The sequence below is a fragment of the Remersonia thermophila genome, chromosome 5, assembly GCF_042764415.1.
Source record: "Remersonia thermophila strain ATCC 22073 chromosome 5, whole genome shotgun sequence".
In the NCBI taxonomy this organism is placed as follows: Eukaryota; Fungi; Ascomycota; class Sordariomycetes; order Sordariales; family Chaetomiaceae; genus Remersonia; species Remersonia thermophila.
This window is the reverse complement of record NC_092221.1, coordinates 2178676-2199109: the sequence shown is the minus strand read 5'-3', so window position 1 is coordinate 2199109 and position 20434 is coordinate 2178676. Positions and strand designations below refer to the sequence as shown.

The window sequence follows — 20434 nt, the reverse complement described above, 5'->3', positions numbered from 1 at the left end:
TTCAAGACAGCTCATCTTGCTTGGACATGGATGATGCTGGAGCTTTGGGCGAGAGCTCTAACATGAGGCTCAGCGATAAGATAAGATGAGGAATGTGGGGAGGGGGTGTGTGAGCGGGAGGGGGGGTGAAGTTAGCCGGTTGCCATACCCCTGGCCAATCAGAGGGCAAGCCTTGTGCGCCAAGGTATCGGAAGATTGAAAATGCGTGCCTAGCGCGTTTGGATTTCTCGTCTGCATCGCCCACCCGCGCCTGTTCTTGGGAGTTTCTTGCTCGACGCGGCTCTCCTCCGCGTGGAGCGCAGCACATCGCAACTCAAGACCACACACCGGGTCTCTGACAACCAGATTTCCCAACTCCATCCCAGCCTGGGAACTGCCAAACTATTGGCAATTGGGTGTCCTTTTTCTTCTCGAGGCTGTTTGCCATACGCCATTTCCCCATTGCCGTTCCCTCCGTCTTTCTCCCTTGCGACTCGCCCCGAACGATTCGATGGAGTGACGAGGCTGGGACTTTCGAGGTCAACCCTTCAATGCACTCGCACCTTTCCCAACGTTGACCATCCATCTTCGGCATCACCTCACCACCTCTGCGAACGAAACCTGAGCCGAAGAAAGCACACGGGCGAGCAAAGCTATAGCCCAACCACCCGAAAGGGTGCATGTCGCAACCATGGCGACCAATACCATCGACGATGTGGTGAGGAAGCTGAGCGTTCCGGAGATCGGTATGTCGTGCCAGCCTCCAGTTCTCTCTCCAAGACTCGCCGACGTAGCGCGCCCGTCTCGAGAGCTAACCATGTTCCTGTTCGCAATCTACAGAGCCCAAAGTCAAGGCTGAGGCGGCGTCAGCCCTGCGCGACAGTCTCGATCACTACACCTCCGGACCGAGCTACCCCGTCTTTCTCAAGAGGTTCATGCCCATCTTCATCAACATTCTCCGGCAACCATGCGTCTTCCAAACCTCGCAGCCGGACCAGGCGCACACGCAGAAGCTGCGCAACTGCGTCCTTGACATCCTGCACCGCCTACCGAGCCCGCCCGCGCAACCCGATCCCTTCGAACCGTACGCCGAGGAGGTCGTCGATCTCTTGATGCACCTTGTCCGCACCGATAACGAAGATAATGCGGTATTGTGCGTCAAGATCATCTCGGACATCATGCGGCAGCGGCCCAAGATCATGGGGAACAAGGTCCAGCCTTTCTTGAACCTGATCCAGGAGCTGTTCGAGCAGATTGAGAAGATGGTCCGGGAACAGCTTGACAACGCCTCGCCCTCCGGGAGTTCCATACCGCCATCCACGCCGAGCAGCACGCCGGCTGCCTTTCCTCCACACCAGCAGACCCCACGGCCCGGATCGCCGGTGGCCCCCGGGGTAGCGCCGGACTTCGGCGAGACGGGCGCGCAGTCGAACCACACGCTGTTGAAGGGCATGCATTCCTTCAAGGTTCTTTCCGAGTGTCCCATCATCGTTGTCTCCATCTTCCAGATATACCGGTCGACCGTCCCGCCGAATGTCAAGGCGTTTGTGCCTCTGATTAAGACGGTGCTGCTCACTCAGGCGAAGGCCCAGGAGCAGGCGCACAAGGACGCCGCCGCTCGGGGCACCATCCACACGGGCGTCAGCCCGAACGTCAAGAACCGGGCCGCCTTTGGCGACTTCATCACGGCGCAGGTAAAGACCATGAGCTTCCTGGCCTACCTGCTCCGGGTGTACTCGGGCCAGCTTAGCGACTTCTTGCCCTCTCTTCCCGAGATCATAGTGCGCCTCCTGAAGGATTGCCCGAGGGAGAAGTCGGGTTCCCGCAAGGAGCTCCTGGTTGCCATCCGGCACATCATCAACTTTAACTTCCGGAAGATCTTCCTGCCCAAGATCGACGAGCTGCTGGACGAGAGGACTCTCATCGGAGACGGCCTGACGGTCCACGAGACCATGCGCCCCCTGGCCTACAGCATGCTGGCTGACCTGATTCATCACGTCCGCGAGAGCTTGTCCCCGGAGCAGATCCGCAAGACGGTCGAGGTGTACACGCGCAATCTTTTGGACGACTTCCCCGGCACAAGCTTCCAGACCATGAGCGCAAAGCTCCTCCTGAACATGGCCGAGTTCATCGCGCGCATGCCGAACAAGGTCGATGCCCGGCACTACCTGATCATGATCCTCGACGCCATTGGCGACAAGTTCGCCGCCATGAACCGCCAATATCACAATGCCGTGAGGTTGTCCAAGCTGTACAAGCAGCAGGCCGCCGACAACGTCCCCGAGACGTACCTGCCGGACAAGGAGAACCCTCCCGAGTGGGACGAGATTGACATCTTCAACGCCATGCCCATCAAGGCCTCGAACCCCAGAGATCGTGCCGCGGACCCGGTCGTCGACAATAAGTTCCTGTTCCGGAACTTGATGAACGGGCTCAAGAACACGTTCTATCAGCTCAAAAGCTGCAACCTGCCCGGCGCCGTGGACCTGACCGGCGCGCCGGCGCATTGGGCGGACGTCGCCTACGGCTTCTCGGCTGAGGAGGTCAAGGTCATCGTCAAGCTCTTCCGCGAGGGCGCCTACGTGTTCCGCTACTACGAGATCGAGAAGCCGGCATCCGAGTCGCCCTACAGCTCGCCGGTGGAGTACATGGCGAACTTCTACATGGTCTCCAGCAGCAAGGAGGAAAAGGAGCTTCTCGAGACCTTCGCCACCGTCTTCCACTGCATTGACCCCGCCACGTTTCATGAGGTGTTCCAGCAGGAGATCCCCCGCCTCTACGAGATGATTCACGAGCACACCCCCCTCCTGCACATCCCGCAGTTCTTCCTCGCGAGCGAGGCCACGTCTCCTAGCTTCTGCGGCATGCTCCTGCGCTTCTTGATGAGCCGCATCGAAGACGTCGGCTCGTCCGACCTCAGGAAGTCATCTATCCTCCTCCGCCTCTTCAAGCTCGCCTTCATGGCCGTCACCCTCTTCGCCACGCAGAACGAGCAGGTCCTCCTTCCCCACGTGGTCGACATTGTCACCAAGTCGATTGAACTCTCTACCAAGGCCGAGGAGCCCATCAACTACTTCCTGCTGCTGAGGTCGCTGTTCCGGAGCATCGGCGGTGGCAAGTTCGAGCATCTCTACAAGCAGATCCTTCCCCTCCTGGAGATGCTGCTCGACGTGCTCAACAACCTCCTCCTTGCGGCGCGCAAGCCCTCTGAGCGCGACCTGTACGTGGAGCTTTGCCTGACGGTTCCGGCTCGGCTCAGCAACCTCCTGCCGCACCTCAGCTACCTGATGCGGCCGCTCGTGGTGGCGTTGCGCGGGGGTCCTGACTTGATCGGCCAGGGGCTCCGGACCCTGGAGCTCTGCGTCGATAACCTGACGGCGGACTATCTGGATCCTATCATGGCGCCCGTCATCGACGAGCTGATGACGGCCCTCTTCGACCACCTGAAGCCCCACCCGTACAACCACTTCCACGCGCACACGACGCTCAGAATCCTGGGCAAGTTGGGCGGCCGCAACCGGCGGTTCAAGACGGACGCGATACCTGTCACGTTCGAGCAGTACGTCGACGACAGATCCAGTTTCGACATCAGGTTGATCGGATCCAAGCGGGATCGGGCGTTCCCGGCGCATCTTGGTGTCGACCTCGCCATTCAGAAGCTGATGGAGGTTCCGAGGCCGGGCAAGGGGAATGCATCAGTGCCGCCGAAGCAATATGACCCCTTCTACAAGAGGCAGGCGCTGAACTTGATCATCGCGCAGGTCAAGCTGCGGGTCGGCTATGACAACCTGCCCGACGATCTCCCCCGCATCATTCGTCTTCAGGCGCAGGACTTAGTTAATCGCAATAAGGATGTTGACATTTCCCTCTTCGAGATGACGGACCGGGAGCGCTCCATGACCAAGAAGAGCGAAGAGGAAAACCTGCTGAAGCGGCTCATCAAGGCTCTTCTCTTCGCCCAGTCGATCCCTGAGTTCAAAGCCGAGGTTGACACGCTCTTGCGGAACTTGGCCCGGCACTTCACCATCGTTGAGGTCGGCCGCGCACTTGTCGAGATGAACAAGGCATCCAAGCCGTTCGACGTCAAGTCAGGCGAAGGCCCTCTGTACCTCGACAACCGTGTCCTGTCAGACGCCATCTTGGAGTCCCTCGCCTCCGAGAACGTTGACATCCGCGAGGCCGCGGAGGCTCTGATCAAGGAGATGTTCGACGCGGCCGCCATCATCTTCGGGTCGCCGACGCAGGTCGCACGCCTGTCCTTCTTCAACAGCCTGGCCTCGACCTTCTGCCATGGCTGCTACGAGGAAGAGTGGTTCACCAAGGCTGGTGGCACGCAGGGCATCAAAATTCTCCTGAGCAAGGTCGATCTCGGCGACGCTTGGGTGGCGTCGAAGCAGATTGATTTCGTTCGGGCTCTCGTTTACGTCATCAAAGACATGCCCCCTGATCTCCCCGAGAAGACGAGGTGTTCGGCGCAGGTCACGCTTGAGATGCTTCTCAAGCGACTCACCAAGAGCCTCAAGAAAATCGACTGCCTTCCGCCTCCGCCTCCCGCCGCAGGGCAGCCGCCGCAACAGGCCCCCAAGCCTTCCAGGATGGTTCAGATCATTATGATTCTCAATGGCGAGCTCTCCCACATGAACAGGCACGTGCGGGAGACGGCGAAGAGGTCTCTCGACTTGATTGCCAAGGCCGCCGAGGCTGAGGTTTGGGAGCTCCTTGAGCCGCACCGCAAGCACGTGCTCCAGCCTATCTACGCGAAGCCTCTGAGGGCACTGCCGTTCGCCAACCAGATCGGCTTCATCGACGCTGTGACGTACTACATGTCGCTCAAGCGCGACTTTGTCCCGTTCGATGAGCACCTCAACCGGCTCTTGATGGAGTCGCTGGCGTTGGCGGACGCGAGCGACGAGTCGTTGGCGGGCAAGACGCTCGAGTTCCGGACGCACGACTTCATCGTGAACCTCCGCGTGTCCTGCATCAAGATTCTCCGCAGCGCCATGGGCTTTGACGAGTTCGGAAGCGGCGCTAACAATCCCACCCGTGTCAAGACCGTGTCGGTGTTCTTCAAGTGCCTCTACTCCGATTCGAAGCCGACCATCGAAGCCGCCAACGAGGCGCTGAGGGCCGTCCTCCAGCACACCAGCAAGCTGCCGAAGGATCTTCTGCAGTCCGGCCTCCGGCCCGTGCTGGCAAGCTTGCAAGATGCCAAGCGGCTGACCGTGCACAGCTTGGACAACCTGGGACGGCTGCTCCGTCTTTTGACAACGTACTTCAAGGTCGAGATAGGCGCTCGCCTGCTTGAGCACGTCAAGCAGATTGCCGAGCCTGTCCTGCTTCACCAAGTTTCGTTCACCTTCTTTGAGCAGCACAACGCCATCAAGATCATCGCCGCAGTCTTCAACATCTTCCATCTCCTGCCCGAGGCCGCAAAGCAGTTCAAAGAACGTGTCATCGACAACGTGCTGGACTTGGAGGAGAAGCTCCGCAGAACGCATCTCAGCCCGTTCCGAGACCCTCTCTACAAGTACCTCAACAAGTACCCCTCGGATGTGTGGGCCTTCACTCTGGGCAAGCTGGAAGAGCTGCGGTACGGCCGCTTCCTGTCGCAGGTGTTGCGGCATCCAGACAGCCAGGTGCTCCGAGACTACGGGGCTGCCAACGTCGAGTTTATCATCAAGACGTGCAACAACATTGTCGCCCAGGGAAAGGAGACCAAGTTCATCGCCATCATCAACACCATCAACATGTTGGAGGCTCTCTGCCAGTTCCCCAACACGTCCATGACGTGGCTGGACAACCGCGAGCACGTCGAGTGGCTGAAGCAGGTCGGCAAGGAACTCGAGCGCCAGCAAAAGATGTGCACATTGGCGCCTGCCCTCCGGCTCCCCGCGCACCAGGCCTCCGAGCAGCTGATGTCCATCCTGACCAGGGCGCTCGGAAGGAACCCCAAGGATCTCGACGCCCTGTTCGGCCTCGTCGAGTCCATCACGGCCGAGGACTTCCGCGAGACGCCGGCGCTGCGCGCACACATCTACAGGCACATCATCTGCAGCGACTCGATTGAGTTCTGGAGGACTGTCGTGCTGCGTTGCCTTGATGTATATGCCGGTAGGACGGCATCCCAGCAGACGAAGTGGTACCTGTTGCACTATGTGGTCAACCCCATCTTCGCCATGGATGTGCAGCGGCATTGGAACCGCGGCGATCAGTCGAAGGCGCAGCAGAAGCTCCTCGACAAGACCGTCATCGACTCGATCAACACCAAGATCTGGAAGGTCAACTTGCCCGACCCGCAAGATGATCTCTTGCAACCGCGGATCGATCACACCCGCATGGAAGTTCTCCAGCTCTCCGCCATGATCGTCAAGTACTACCACACCGCCCTGCAGGACGCCCGGAAGGACTTCATTAAGTTTGGCTGGTCTTACATCCGCTTGGACGATATCATCAACAAGCACGCAGCCTACGTCGTGATTGGCTACTTCATCGCACACTATGAGACGCCGGCCAAGATCGTCACGCAGATTTACTTCTCTCTCCTCAAGACCAACCAGAACGAGGGCAGAGCGCTCGTTACCCAGGCCCTGGAGCTGATGGCGCCCGTGATGCCCCAGAGGTGCAACACCCTGCTGACGGATCGCAATGCCGTTTGGGCCGCCGCGCCGCGCCGCATCCTGGCTGAGGAGAGCCAAAACGTGCAGCAGATGACGTGCATCTTCCACTTCCTCGTGCGACATCCGGATCTGTTCTACCACACCCGCGACAAGTTCGCCATGTTGATCATCCAGTGCCTCCGCAAGGTGGCGCCGCCGCCAAACCCGTCCAACGAGAGCCGTAAGTTGGCGCTCAACATGATGTGGCTGATCTGGCAGTGGGAGGAGCGCCGCGTCGAGGGCAAGACGACCGAGCCGCTTCGCGACCCGTCCGAGTCGCCCAACGCCCGCAAGCGAAAGCTCGAGGATATGCAGACGTCGTCCCCGTCGGCCACCCGGCAGACCGAGTTCCGCATTCCCGACATGGGCCGCCACCGGATGATCAAGTACCTCGTTGAATTCATCGCCCAGCTTAATGAGCGGTACCAGTTACCCTCGGCCAAGCCTCGTGATCCCACGCTCCCCGTCCTGCCCTCACCAGCGACGGAGCTGTGCAAGAAGGCCATGACCCTGCTCTACAACCTCCTCCAGCCGCAGTACTGGGGAGACCTGGATGTGGATCTGTTCCCGACTGTCACCGATACGGTCCTCGCCAGCGAAAAGGCGGCGTCCCTTCTTGCCGCCTCCCCAGCCGAGATAGACAAGTCTGACGAGAAGCTCATCACGAACATCATCAACACGCTGCAGGTGGTCCGCATCATCCTCAACTTCAAGTCGGATGAGTGGATCCTCAGAAACATGCCCCAGATCCAGAAGATTCTGGACAAGTGCTTAAGATCCGAGAACCCCGAGATCCAGGACTGCCTGCACGTTGCGGACAAGAAGTTTGACGGAGATCGGGAGATCAAGCCTATCGCCAGGCGCATCTTGGACGCGGTACCAGAGGATGTCCCGATGGAGGACGCCGACGCTGATGGGGAGTCGGAGGCACAGACCTCGGAGATCATTGCGTTCCTCTCCAACATTGCCACCGAGAGCATGGCGGCCGCCAACTACGTCTCGGGCATCAACATTCTTTGGTCGCTCGGGCGCCGCAAGCCTTCCGCCATCGACCAGCACATCCCCGCCATCATGAAGTCCCTCCAGTCGAAGCTCGCCCGGGACCACGTCTCGCACTGGGCAGCAGTGGCGCATAATGCCAGCGGGCTGCGGGTGCCCCAGGACCAGAACGCGCCCACCGAGATGCCCGCTTACGACCTCGAGATCCAAACGAACCTGATCCTCAAGGCCATCGAGGTTACGGCGATGCGCATGGAAATCCTTGGCGACAACAGGCGGCCCTTCCTCAGCGTGCTCGCCACCATCGTTGAGAAGTCGCAGCACCTTGGCCTATGCGAGAAGATTCTCGAGATGGTCGAGGGCTGGGTCTTCCGCTCCGAAGGCACGTGGCCAACGCTCAAGGAGAAGACGGCGGTGCTTCACAAGATGATCTCGTTCGAGCACCGCCCGGAGCCGAACATGTTGATGAAGTTCCTCGACCTGGTCCTCCGCATCTACGAAGATCCCAAGATCATGCGGACGGAGTTGACGGTCCGCATGGAGCACGCCTTCCTCATCGGCACAAGAGCCCAGGACGTTGAGATGCGCAACAAGTTCATGACCATCCTCGACAAGTGCCTGTCCAAGACGGCAAGCGCCCGTCTGGCCTATGTCATTCTCTCTCAGAACTGGGACACGCTCGCCGACTCGTTCTGGCTCGCACAGGCGTCGCAGCTTCTCCTGGGCGGTGTCGACATGAACCCGGCCATTCAGCTCCACCACGACGACTTCCGGACCCTCCAGCTCTCGCAGCTCGCCAGCGCTTACGCCAAGGACGCCCGCGAGCCTGGCAGCATGGTGGACGACAAGTTCGAGGCGTTCATGGCGAGCCACAGGCGTTTCATCAACGAGCTTGGTGACGTCCGGGTGCGCGACGTTTTCGAGCCGTTGATCCAGCTGCAGCACATCGATGCCAACTTTGCCAGCGATCTTTGGGTGGCGTTGTTCCCGATGTTTTGGTCGGCCACGGCCAAGGAGGAGAGGCCCGATCTCGAGCGGGGCCTGGTGGCGCTGCTGACCAAGGACTACCACTCGCGCCAGATGGACAAGCGTCCCAACGTTGTGCAGGCCCTCCTGACCGGCGCCGTCAAGACGTGGCCGCACTGCAAGATCCCGCCCCACGTCCTCAAGTTTGAGGCCAAGACGTACGATGCCTGGTACACGGCCCTGTACCAGCTGGAGAACTCGGCCCTCAAGCCCGAGACCGACTCAGCAGCCGTCCGCGAGAGCACCCTAGATGCCCTGGTGGATCTCTACGCTTCCCTCGGCGAAGACGACCTGTTCTACGGCACTTGGCGCCGCCGCTGCCAGTTCGTCGAGACCAACGCCGCCCTGTCTTATGAGCAACACGGCATGTGGGAGAAGGCGCAGCGCATGTACGAGACGGCGCAGATCAAGGCCCGCACGGGCGTCATTCCCTTCTCCGAGTCGGAGTACATGCTGTGGGAGGACCACTGGGTCCTGTGCGCCCAGAAGCTGCAGCAGTGGGAGGTGCTTCAGGACTTTGCCAAGCACGAGAACTTCCAAGACCTCCTCCTCGAGTGTGCTTGGCGGAACCCCGAGTACTGGCAGAACCAGGAGAACCGCGACCAGCTCGACACGCTCATCAAGGGTGTCATGGACGCGCCGACGGCCAGGAGATCCTTCTTCCAGGCTTTCATGTCGCTGCTCAAGCTGCACAACAAGCAAGAGACGATGCAGGATTTCAACCGCGTCGTCGACGAGGCCATCCAGCTGTCGATCCGCAAGTGGCATCAGCTTCCTCGGCGGCTCACGGCGGCCCACGTCCCGATCCTTCAGAACTTCCAGCAGCTCGTCGAGCTCCACGATGCCAGCGTCATCTCTCAGAGCCTCGCAGGCACCAACGCCGGCAATCTCGACGTCAAGTCCGGCGAGCTCAAGCTGTTGCTGGGATCGTGGAGGGACAGGCTGCCGAACCCGTGGGACGACATCGTAGCGTGGCAGGATCTGGTCACGTGGCGGCAGCACATCTTCGGCCTCATCAACGCAACGTACCTGCAGCTCGTGCCGGCGCAGCCTCAGAACCCGGGCGGTGTTTCGTTCGCCTACCGTGGGTACCACGAGACGGCCTGGATCATCAACCGCTTCGCGCACGTCGCGAGGAAACACGCGCTGCCGGACGTCTGCATCAGCCAGCTCAGCCGCATCTACACCCTGCCCAACATCGAGATTCAAGAAGCGTTCCTCAAGCTGAGAGAGCAGGCCCGCTGCCACTACCAGAACCCGGACGAGCTGACGAGCGGACTGGACGTGATCAACAATACCAACCTCAACTACTTCAGTGCGCCGCAGAAGGCCGAGTTTTACACTCTCAAGGGCATGTTCCTGGAAAAGCTCGGGCAGAAGGACGAGGCCGACAGCGCGTACGGGACTGCGCTCTACTTCGATATCACTGCCGCCAAGGCGTGGGCCGAGTGGGGCTACTTTAACGACAGGAAGTTCAAGGAGAACCCCTCGGACCTGGGAGCGGCCAAGCAGGCCGTCACCAGCTACCTGCAGGCGGCGTCAAGCTACAAGAACCACAAGTCGAGGAAGCTGATTGCGCGGATCCTGTGGCTGCTGAGCCTGGACGACGCGAACGGCACGATCGCCAGCGCCTTTGAAGACTTCAAGAACGAGATCCATGTCTGGTGGTGGATCACCTTCATCCCACAGCTGCTGGTCGGCCTCAGCCACAGAGAAGCCCCTCGGCTGCATGCCATCCTTCTCAAGATCGCCAAGACCTACCCGCAGGCTCTGTACTTCCATCTCCGCACTGACCGCGAGAATCTGTTCACCATCAAGAAGAACCAGGAGGCCAAGGAGCGGGCGAAACGTGCCCAGGCCGCTGCTAACAACAGGGCGGCCACCGGATCGCCGCAGCTCGCCAAGAAGGAGCAGGCGGCTGGCGGGGCCGACGCTCCGGGCCGGCCGCCAACGGCCAACGGCGAGACCCCCGCGGGGGCGCAAGCCAAACCGGAGCCGAAGGCGGAAGGAGACAACGCGAACACGCAGGCGACGGCCGCCGCAGGTGGCGCGGCGCCCGGCGGCGCAGCCCAGGGCGACGCTCAGGCCGTGCCGCCGCACAAGAGGCCGTGGGAGCTGGCGGACGAAATCATGAACGTCCTCAAGACGGCGTTCCCCCTGTTGGCTCTGTCGATGGAGACCATGGTCGACCAGATCCAGAAGCACTTCAAGTGCCCGCCGGATGAGGACGCGTACAGGCTGATCGTTGCGCTCCTTAACGACGGGCTTGCCTACGTCAGCCGCATGCCGACCTCTTACGCAAAGGACGTCAAGTTGCCGGCAGCAACCGAGAGCAACATAACTCGTTTCGCCGAGACGATTCTGCCGAGCCACATCAGGGGCACTTTCGAGGCCGACTTTGTCAAGGTCAAGCCGACCATGTACGAGTACATCCACAACCTCCGCAAGTGGCGCGACAAGTTCGAGGAGAAGCTGGATCGCAGGCCGGCGTCGGCGCCGCTCGAGAGCTTCGCGCACTACTCGCCGCATCTCAGCGAGTTCCGGTACCAGAAGTTCGACGACGTCGAGGTGCCCGGACAGTACCTGCAGCACAAGGACAAGAACCAGGACTTTGTTCGCATCGACCGCTTCCTGTCGGACGTGGATCTCGTAAGGACGATTGGGGCGTCGCACAGGCGGCTCAAGATCCGCGGTCACGACGGTAGCGTTCACTCGTTCGCCGTTCAGCACCCGGCGGCGAGGCACTGCCGGCGCGAAGAGAGGATTCTCCAGCTGTTCCGGCAGCTGAACCAGACGCTGGCCAGCAAGAAGGAGACCCGGCGCCGCGACCTGCAGTTCACGCTGCCCCTGATGGTTCCCTTCGCGCCCCACATAAGGATTGTGCAAGAAGACACCAGCTACATCACGCTGCAGGGAGTCTACGAAGACCACTGCCGGCGCCACGGCATCTCCAAGGACGAGCCGGTGCTGTTTACCATGGACAAGCTTCGCGGCATGGTGGAGTCTAAGGGACCGGTAAGCCACCCTGGAAGGCAGCGTGAGAACGAGCCGCCTAAGCTAATAATGCGTGAGATGCAGAAACCCGCCGAGCATGCCATCACGGCGCGTCTCGAGGTGCTCCGGGCGATCCAAGAGAAGTACGTGGACAATACGGTGGCGCTCGAGTACTTCCAGAAGGCATACCCCGACTTTGCCGAGTTCTGGCTGTTCCGGCGGCGCTTCTCGTACCAGCTGGCGGCGCTCACGTTCATGACGTACGTGCTGCACATTGACAAGCGGTACCCGGCCAAGATTCACATCGCGCGCGGGTCGGGCAACATCTGGAGCTCGGAGCTCATGTCGTTCATGGCGCCGAACCGGCCGTACTTCCACAACCAGGAGCCGGTTCCCTTCCGGCTCACGCCCAACCTGCAGATGCTCATGGGCCCGCTGGCGACGGAGGGCATCTTTGCGTGCTCCGTCATGGCCATCGCGCGCAGCCTCACGGAGCCCGAGTACAAGCTCGAGCACGCGCTGGCGCTGTTTGTGCGCGACGAGATGATGCACTGGTTCACGACGTCGCACCGCGTCATGAACCTGACCGAGACGCAGCTGCGCGAGACGGTGCAGGCCAACAGCGAAATGATTGTCAAGAAGGCGGTTTCGCTGGCCCAGGCCCCCAACGGCAACCTGCCCGCTCACCAGACCGTCATCGACCTGATTGCGAAGGCGGTGAATCCCATGAACCTGGCCATGTGCGATGCGTTGTGGATGCCGTATCTCTGAGCCGTTGGCGGTTGTGGAGGAGATGGGTTGGTTGGACATGCGGGGGCGGGAGGAGAAATGAAAGGAACCCCGGTCATGGCCAGGTCCCTGGCTTCGGGGAAGGTTTCCGTGGACGCTGGCTTGTATCCTTCTTGTTCTTTTTCTTGTCGTGTTGTTTGGCTGTATTCTGTATTTTAATGTGGTGCTGAGAGGGTGGCACCTGGGTTGGGTAAAAGGGGCGTGTTGTTACTGGCGAACGTTTGGAGGGTTTTGGTACGATATTATGCCATGCAGTTTCGAGCTTGTCTGTGTGTTAGTAATGAATCAATATATGTTGTTTTTGAGCGTAGGGTACTGCGTGTCAAACCGGTGAGAGTTGACTATTAGTTGCCTGCTGTTTGTTGCATGGTGACCCAGCCCAACCTCACCCGCCCCCTGAACCCGGCCCGAGTTCGATCGGGATCCCCCACAACCGGGCCCGGCAGCAGAGCGGCGGGGGGTTGCTGGCTTTCCGGGTGCGCTAGCTGACCCCGCATTCCATTCAGTGCAATCCGGGGTTGGTTGTGCTAGGTAGGCGTTATTCGTTAGTTAGCGCAGATCTCGGCTCTGTCAAGGGGGGAGGGGGGTTGTGTCGGCACCTCGGCTCGGCCCAGCAAGAGCGGCGGCCGGGACTGGCTCTTAATGGAGACACAAAGTTGCCGACAATGCCGTACCTACGGGAGTGAAGGGGCAGGATCTTGTGCCCTCTTTTCGATCTTGCAGGTGGAAAGGACCGTTTCTACGAGGAACGAGCAATCCGATACCACAGAGGCAGGTTGAACAAGCAACCTTCCGGGACGATCAAGAGGCGAAGCTTGGGTGTCTTCCACCTCGATTGTTTCACTCCCAAGCTCGAACCCTTCGAAGCCATTCCCCATCCGCAACGTCGTCGACGGCAACATCCAACATGGCTGGCCAGGAAACCCAAGCGGTATCGACGCCGCGCAAGCTCTGGTGAGTTGATCATGATTGGAGCATCGTTTTCTTCTTTTCTCTGTTCTGGACGGGGTCTGGTGTAAGTGCTTCAACAAAACGGACTGACCCGACGGGACTTACACCGCCCATGCCAGGGAGCATCCCAACCCTGAGAGCACTCCCATGTACCAATTCCTCCAGGACGTCAACCGCAAGCATAACCTGAAGCTCAAGGTACGTCAATCCGCTTTGATCCCACCTCTTTGGCTTCGCGCGAGCGGGAGATGGCTATCGGGTCCGAAGCCGCACGCCTGCTAACACGCCCTGGGGGGGGGGGGGGGGGGTTGTTTCTTTACCTGAAGACGTTCCGCGAGCTCCACGCCTGGAGCCTCTCCCACCGCACCGCCTTCTGGTCCGCCGTCTTTGAGGCCGCCCACCTCGTCCACGAAGGGACCTGCACCCGCGTCGTCGACGAGTCCCTCCCCATCGACGCCGTGCCGCGCTGGTTCGAGGGCGTGCGCCTCAACTACGCCGAGAACCTGCTCTACGTGCGCGACCCGGCCGCCCCCGGCGCCCGCGGCGTGCGCAACAAGGAGGACGGCCGCGTGGCCGTGACCGAGGTGCGCGAGGGCGGCACGGGCAGCGGGCCCGGCGGCGCGCGGAGGACGGCGACGTACGGCGAGCTGCGGGCCAGGGCCGGCGAGGTGGCGGCGGCGCTGAGGAGGAAGGGGGTCGGCCGCGGGGACCGGGTGGTGATCGTCGGCGCGAACAGCATCGACTCGCTGGTGCTGTGGCTCGCGACGGCGTGGGTCGGGGCCGTGTTTAGCAGCAGCTCGACGGACATGGGCGTCAAGGGGATCCTGCAGAGGACGGTGCAGGTGAATCCAAAGGTGAGCGATGCGAGAGGCGATGCCGAAGAAGAGGAAAACGGAAAGAGGATGGACGATGGGCTGATGCGATTCCTTCTTTTGGCTTTTTTTTTCCCTTTTTCTAGTTTCTGTTCATGGACGACGCCGCCGTCTACAACGGCAAGACGGTCGATCTGCGGGACAAGATGGCCGAGGTGGTGGCCGGGCTGCGCGAGTGCTCCAACTTCCAGGGGGCCATCGCGATACCGCGCTTCGAGGAGCCGCGCGACGTGTCGGCGGTGCCGCAGGCCGAGACGTGGGCGTCGTTCCTGTCGGCGGCCGAGAAGGATGCCCGGCCCGAGTTTGTGCGCGTCCCCTTCCACGAGCCCATGCTCATCTGCTACTCGTCGGGCACGACGGGCATGCCCAAGGCCATCGTGCACTCGGTCGGCGGCATCCTGCTCAACTACTTCAAGGAGGGCCGGCTGCACGAGGGCCTCGGCCCGGACAGCGTCACGCTGCAGTACACGACGACGGGGTGGATCATGTACCTCGCCTCCATCGGCGCCGTGTTCCTGGGCGGGCACGCCATCCTGTACGACGGCTCGCCGTTCCAGCCCGACCCGGCCGTGCTCGTGCGCCTGGCCGGCGAGCTCGGCGTCACCAAGCTCGGCATCAGCCCGCGGTGGATGTTTGAGCTCTCCAAGCTCGGGATCCGCCCGCGCGAGGTGGCCGACCTGTCCCGCCTCCGGACCGTCACCAGCACGGGCATGGTGCTCTCGGACCAGCTCTTTGAGTGGTTCTACGACGAGGGCTTCCCCGCCCACGTCCACCTCGGCAACATCTCGGGCGGCACCGACATCGCCGGCTGCTTCGGCATCCTGAACCCGCTCGAGCCCGTCCACGTGGGCGGCACCCAGGGCCCGTCGCTCGGCATCCACGTGGCCGTCTACGACCCGGCCGTCCCGGACGGCGAGCCCGGCCGCGAGGTCGAGCCCGGAACCCCCGGCGAGCTCGTCGCGACCCAGGCGTTTCCCAACATGCCCTGCTTCTTCTGGGGCGACGCGGACCCGTCGGGCGCCCCGCGCCCCGGCGTCGCCGTCGCGCGCCCGGGCACCAAGTACCACGCCGCCTACTTTGCGCGGTTCCCGCGCGTGTGGGCGCACGGCGACTTTTGCGTGGCGCACCCGGCGACGGGCGGCCTCACGCTGCTCGGGCGCGCCGACGGCGTGCTCAACCCCTCGGGCGTGCGGTTCGGGTCGGCCGAGATCTACGGCGTCGTGGAGCGGCGGTTCGCCGACCGCGTGCAGGACTCGCTGTGCGTCGGCCAGCGGCGCCCCCGCGACGCCGACGAGTCGGTCCTGCTCTTCGTCCTGATGCGCCCCGGCCACGCCTTTGACGCCAAGCTCGCCAGCGACATCAAGCAGGCCATCGCCGCGGACTTGAGCAAGCGGCACGTGCCCAAGTACATTTTTGAGACGCCCGAGATTCCGGTACGTTTTTCTTTTCTTTTCTTTTCTTTTCTTTTCTTTTTTTTTTTCTTTTTTTTTTCTTTTTTTCTTTTTTTCTTTTTTTCTTTTTTTCTTTTTTTCTTTTTTTCTTTTTTTCTTTTTTCTTTTTTTCTTTTTTCTTTTTTTCTTTTTTTCTTTTTTTCTTTTTTTCTTTTTTTCTTTTTTTCTTTTTTTTTCTGTGTGCATGTCTTGTTTTTGTTTTTCATGGTACCGTCTCCTCCAAGAGAGAGAGAGAGAGAGAGAATTGCTGACATTGCTGCTTCTCTTCTCTCTACCGTAGACCACCGTCAACCTCAAAAAGGTTGAGCTGCCCGTCAAGCAGATCGTGTCGGGACACATCATCAAGCCGAGCGGCACGCTGGCGAATCCCGAGAGCCTCAAGTTTTACTACCAATTCGCCGAGGTGGAGAAGCTGGTCGGGCCCAAGGAGAAGCTGTAGGCCTTTCCGAAGCACTCTTCCAAGGGATTCATGCCATGAGGCATGGAAGGTGGAGTTGTTGTTTGTGGGAGGGGGGGGGGGAGGTATCGAGAGATTTGTATACATTGGTTGTTCGTTTCCCTACCCTGGGTAGTAATCGTTCGTTGTAACCCGGTATGTATGCTCAGCCACAACCACGCTTCTCGCCCTACGCGTAAGAGAATCCAGATCCCCCCCGGCGCCATCGCTATGCAAATACCAATGTGGTAGCCACGTCCTTTGCTTCCCATGGTCATCCTTTCGGGTCCCTCCAGCCCGATGCGCACATGCGGAGCCAGGAAGCAGGCTCAGTAGTCGTCGCTCATATCCATCACGACATCTCCCTTGTCGTCCCCCTCGTAGGCCGCGGCTCCGTGCCGTTCCAGCCCCCCTCGGGCGTTCCCCCTGACGACGCCCTTTCCCTTGGCACCTCCTCCTCCCCGTCCCCCTCCGGCCGAAGCCCGGCGTGCCTTCCTCTCCAGGTTCGCCCTGGCCGCCATCTTGCGCTCCTCCAGCTCCATCTCGAACTGGTCCATGTGCCGGGCCACGTCGTCGTCGCCGCCTCCGTCATGGTCGCCGCCGGGGCCGCCGAGGTCCAGCCCCGTGCCCAAGCCGTCGGCCAGGTCGGCCAGGTCCCCGAGGGACGATTCCTCGAGCGCCTTGTTGAGCAGCTCCGTGGCGATGGGGTCCTGCGGGTTCACGGCCAGCGCCTCGTGCAGCACGCGGGCGGCCTCGTCCGGCATGCCCTTGTCGAGCAGGATCAGCGCCTTGGCGCAAAAGACGGCGGCGTTCTTGCCCCCGTCGCGCAGCACGGCGTCAAACTCGTCGAGCGCCTCGTCAAGGAGCCGCAGGCGGCGGTAGGCGTGCCCCAGGTTGATGCGGACGCCGATCCAGGCGTGGGCGTCGGCCTCGGTCTCGTCGACGACGCGCAGCGCCTGGCGGAAGAACTTGGCGGCGTCCTTGAGGCGGTCCTGGTGGTACAGGACGATGCCCATCTCGTTGAGCAGCAGCGGGTCGGCGCGGCACAGCGAGTAGGCCGCGCGCAGGTACTCCTCGGCGGCCGTCAGGTTGTTCATGGCGTGGTTCTGCATGCCCAGAAACACCTGGGGCAGATGCGTCCCCGTAAACAGGCGCGCGGCGGTCGAGTAGGCCGTGACGGCCTGGTCGTGCTCGCCCTCGGCGGCGAAGGTGTGGGCGAAGCCGATCCAGGCCGGGCCGAAGGTGGGGTCCATCATGGAGGACTTGGAAAAGTAGCGGCGGGCGTCGGCGATCTTGCCCGTGGCGAGGTAGTAGGTGCCGACGGCGAGCCAGGTGCAGGCCTTGTCGGGGTGCTTGTCGGCGAGGTCGTGGGAGACGAGGAAGAGCTCGTTGGTCTGCTTGAGCTCGTAGAGGCAGGCGAGGTGGACGGGATAGGCGGGGAAGTTGGACGGGTCCTCGCGGAGGACGGCGGCCGTGATGGCCAGGGCGTCCTTGAAGCGGCATTGGGTGTAGAGGAGGTCGGCGCGGGCCAGCTGGAGGTCCGCGTTCTCGGCCAGGCCGTAGTGGGTAGACAGGGATTCGACGGCGACGTTGAAGGCGCGCGGGTTGCGGTACTTGGAGAGCTGCGTCTGGTAGAGCATGTGCACGTAGTCGCCGGGCTCCGTCTTGAGCTCCGGGTCGTCGCCGCCGCGGGGGGCGCGCACCGTGTTGAAGTCGAGCGACTGCATGAACTCGTCCTCCTCGTCGGGCGACATGAGCGAGTTGCGCACGAGCTGGGTGAAGGCCTCGTAGCACTGCACGTCGATGCGCAGCGCGTCCTTGTAGGCCTCCTTGGCGCGGTCAAAGGCGTTCTCCTTGGCGTAGCAGAGGCCGCGGAGGTAACACATGCCCGCCTCGTAGCGCCGCGTCGACCACTCCTCCTCGGTCAGGTCGTCGGGCTGCCGCTCGGGGTTTCGGGAGCCCGCCCTCGTGCCGCGGGAGGCGGTGCGGTGCGTCTTGCGGCGCGTGTTGGAGGCGGTGCTGAAGAGGTGGGTCGGGGTGTGCTCGCCGAGCAGGGCCAGGGCCTCTGCGTAGTTGTTCTGACGGATCAGGCAGTGGGCGGCGAGGTAGCGGCACGAGGGGTTGGAGCCGACGAGGTTGTGCTTGGCGAGGAGGTCGTGGGCGCGGGCGTAGTTGCCGGCGGCGAAGTGAACCTGGGCCAGCCAGAAGGCGTCGTTATCGTCCTCTGGGCGGGAGCAGCGGCAGATCAGCAACGCGTCCAAGGGGAAACCACCGAGCATGAAGCGACTTCGTACTGGTCAGGGCCAGGAGCTTGTCCCCGATGAAGATGGCCGAGTCGTACTGCGCCTTGTTCAGGGCATCCTGGCGCCAGTCGCGAAGGAAGCGTTCCATGTTGGGTTGCGACGAGACCATGGCGATGGCGGGGGACGAGGACAGGGTCCAGGACAGCGACGGCGACGGCGAAGGCGAAGGCGACTCAGCGACCGACAATCCGGGCGGGGGTCATTTCCATGAAAGAAAATGAAGAACAAAGCACCGGTACTTTGTCGTTTGTTGGCTTGTTTTCTGTAGGCGAGGGGTTGGCCAGAGCCGGCCGGTGTTGATGTTGAAAAAGTCAACAATTGGCACGCGGTTGCCAAAGCGAAGAAACGACTTGACCGGTCCTGGTCCATCCAATGACGCGCCGAAGTGGGGCCCGGCCTGGGTTCTCCGGGCTTGGCATGACCCCACCTCTCCGAAATGGCCCCGCTTCCGTTCCTGGCCCGTCCAGGTCGCTCGGCACCCGTCCCCGGGTTCAGGGGGAGGGGGGGTTCAGGGGGCCATCCCGTCCATCAACATTAAAACCATCGCCAACTTTGGCTGTGACGGGGAAAGAAACGCCATGCCATGGAACGCCCACGATTGGAAGTGCCCATCTTCGGGCCTGACGCCGGTGTGGCAGCCGTCCGGAATGGGGCCACCCGGCTCGAGCTCAACCGTGCCGGCTCTTATGGTAGGTGATTACGTCTTGAACCTATCTTGCCTACCTAGATACTGACAAGCTTCCAGCCGAGGGTGGAACAACGCCCACCTTGGACGAGCTGCGCACCCTTCTCGACGCTCTCCGTCGAGCAGGCCTTTCCCGGCCAGCCATCCGCATCATGATCCGGCCTTCCCGTTTCCAACCCCCCCCACCTCCACCACCCTCTTCTACTTCTTGGTATTTTTCTACTCCTCCTCCTCCTCCTCCTCCCTCTTCTTTCCCTTCCACTCATCCCCCCTCCTCCTCGGACGGCCAGCCCCCCCTCCAAGACTTCATCTACACCCCCCAGGAGCTTGGTGCCATGGCTGGCGAGATGAGCGCCTTTCTCGAATCCTCCCTCCTTGACCCCGCTTACGGCGACGGCTTCGTCTTTGGGGTGTTACGCCATGCTGCCGAACTGGTCGCCACCACCCGACGGCACCCCATCGAGGAGGGCCAACTCCAGCCCCAGCCCCAACCGCCATCGCCATTAGCCCTTGACATCGCCGTCAACCGCCGCCTCACCAACCTGGCAGATCCGTTCCCGTGCGTTTTGCACCGCGCCGTGGACGAATTGCTTTCCGCTGCGGCTTCTGATGCTGCTGCCGATGCGGTAGGCCGGGGAACGGAATGTCAGATCCAGAAGGTGTGGGAGGATGTGCTGGCGTGCGGGTTCGAGGGGGTTTTGACCTCGGGCGGGCTCGGCTCTGCTGCGGGGAACCTGGAGGGCTTGAAGGCGGTGCTGGGCGCCGCGGGCTCCGTCGAGGCTGCGGGGGCGCACGGCGATGAAGCCAAGAGGAGAGAGGTGGAGGTGATTGTGGGCGGCGGGGTGAGGAGAGGGAACATACGACGGTTGGTAGAAGGGCTGGGCCCCGGGTTGGACCGCAGAAAAGGACAAGGAGAAGAGAGAGTTAGGGCGAGGGTATGGTTCCACTCGTCCTGCTTGGGAGCGGGAGAGGAGCTGGATGAGAGCGAAGCGTGGGGGTTGGCGGAGGAGCTGACGAGGTTGGGAGTCGTGTTGCCGGATCAGAGTGCGCAAAGGTTCCCTAGGAGGGACCAGGCTGGAGGTCCACCAGGCGCCCTGTAAGGCGACAATGTTTCCCTGTCCAGGGTGACGGCTCTGTGATGTCCACCCGGCCTCTTGTCTGGTCCGGCACATGTTGTCTTGCGGAGAGCCCGGGGTGACATGGTGTTCCGCCAATCAGATCCACCGGACGCAGCACGTTCTGGCCGGCGAGGGATTCCGTCGCTTTTGCATGATGGAAACGGACAAACGAACG

General features: G+C 61.6%; 4 protein-coding genes across 4 annotated transcripts; 3 read left to right on the top strand and 1 right to left on the bottom strand.

Annotated features, from left to right (window-relative positions):
- Positions 1–670: 670 nt before the first annotated feature.
- On the top strand, positions 671–12425 carry VTJ83DRAFT_5825 (uncharacterized protein; the record flags this gene model as incomplete). The annotated part of the gene is made up of 3 exons (XM_071012468.1): positions 671–725; positions 820–11675; positions 11733–12425. The coding sequence occupies 3 exons, from the start codon at positions 671–673 to the stop codon at positions 12423–12425; spliced, it is 11604 nt and encodes a 3867-aa protein (XP_070865200.1).
- Positions 12426–13350: 925 nt separating this feature from the next.
- VTJ83DRAFT_5824 (uncharacterized protein) lies at positions 13351–16156 on the top strand (the record flags this gene model as incomplete). Its single annotated transcript, XM_071012467.1, has 5 exons — positions 13351–13397; positions 13514–13592; positions 13721–14248; positions 14353–15699; positions 15998–16156. 5 exons carry the CDS (start codon positions 13351–13353, stop codon positions 16154–16156), a joined length of 2160 nt encoding a protein of 719 aa, XP_070865199.1.
- Positions 16157–16482: 326 nt separating this feature from the next.
- On the bottom strand, positions 16483–18565 carry VTJ83DRAFT_5823 (uncharacterized protein; the record flags this gene model as incomplete). Its single annotated transcript, XM_071012466.1, has 2 exons — positions 16483–18377; positions 18448–18565. The coding sequence occupies 2 exons, from the start codon at positions 18563–18565 to the stop codon at positions 16483–16485; spliced, it is 2013 nt and encodes a 670-aa protein (XP_070865198.1).
- A 474-nt stretch (positions 18566–19039) lies between these two features.
- On the top strand, positions 19040–20241 carry VTJ83DRAFT_5822 (uncharacterized protein; the record flags this gene model as incomplete). Its single annotated transcript, XM_071012465.1, has 2 exons — positions 19040–19145; positions 19202–20241. The coding sequence occupies 2 exons, from the start codon at positions 19040–19042 to the stop codon at positions 20239–20241; spliced, it is 1146 nt and encodes a 381-aa protein (XP_070865197.1).
- Between the last annotated feature and the right edge of the window lie 193 nt (positions 20242–20434).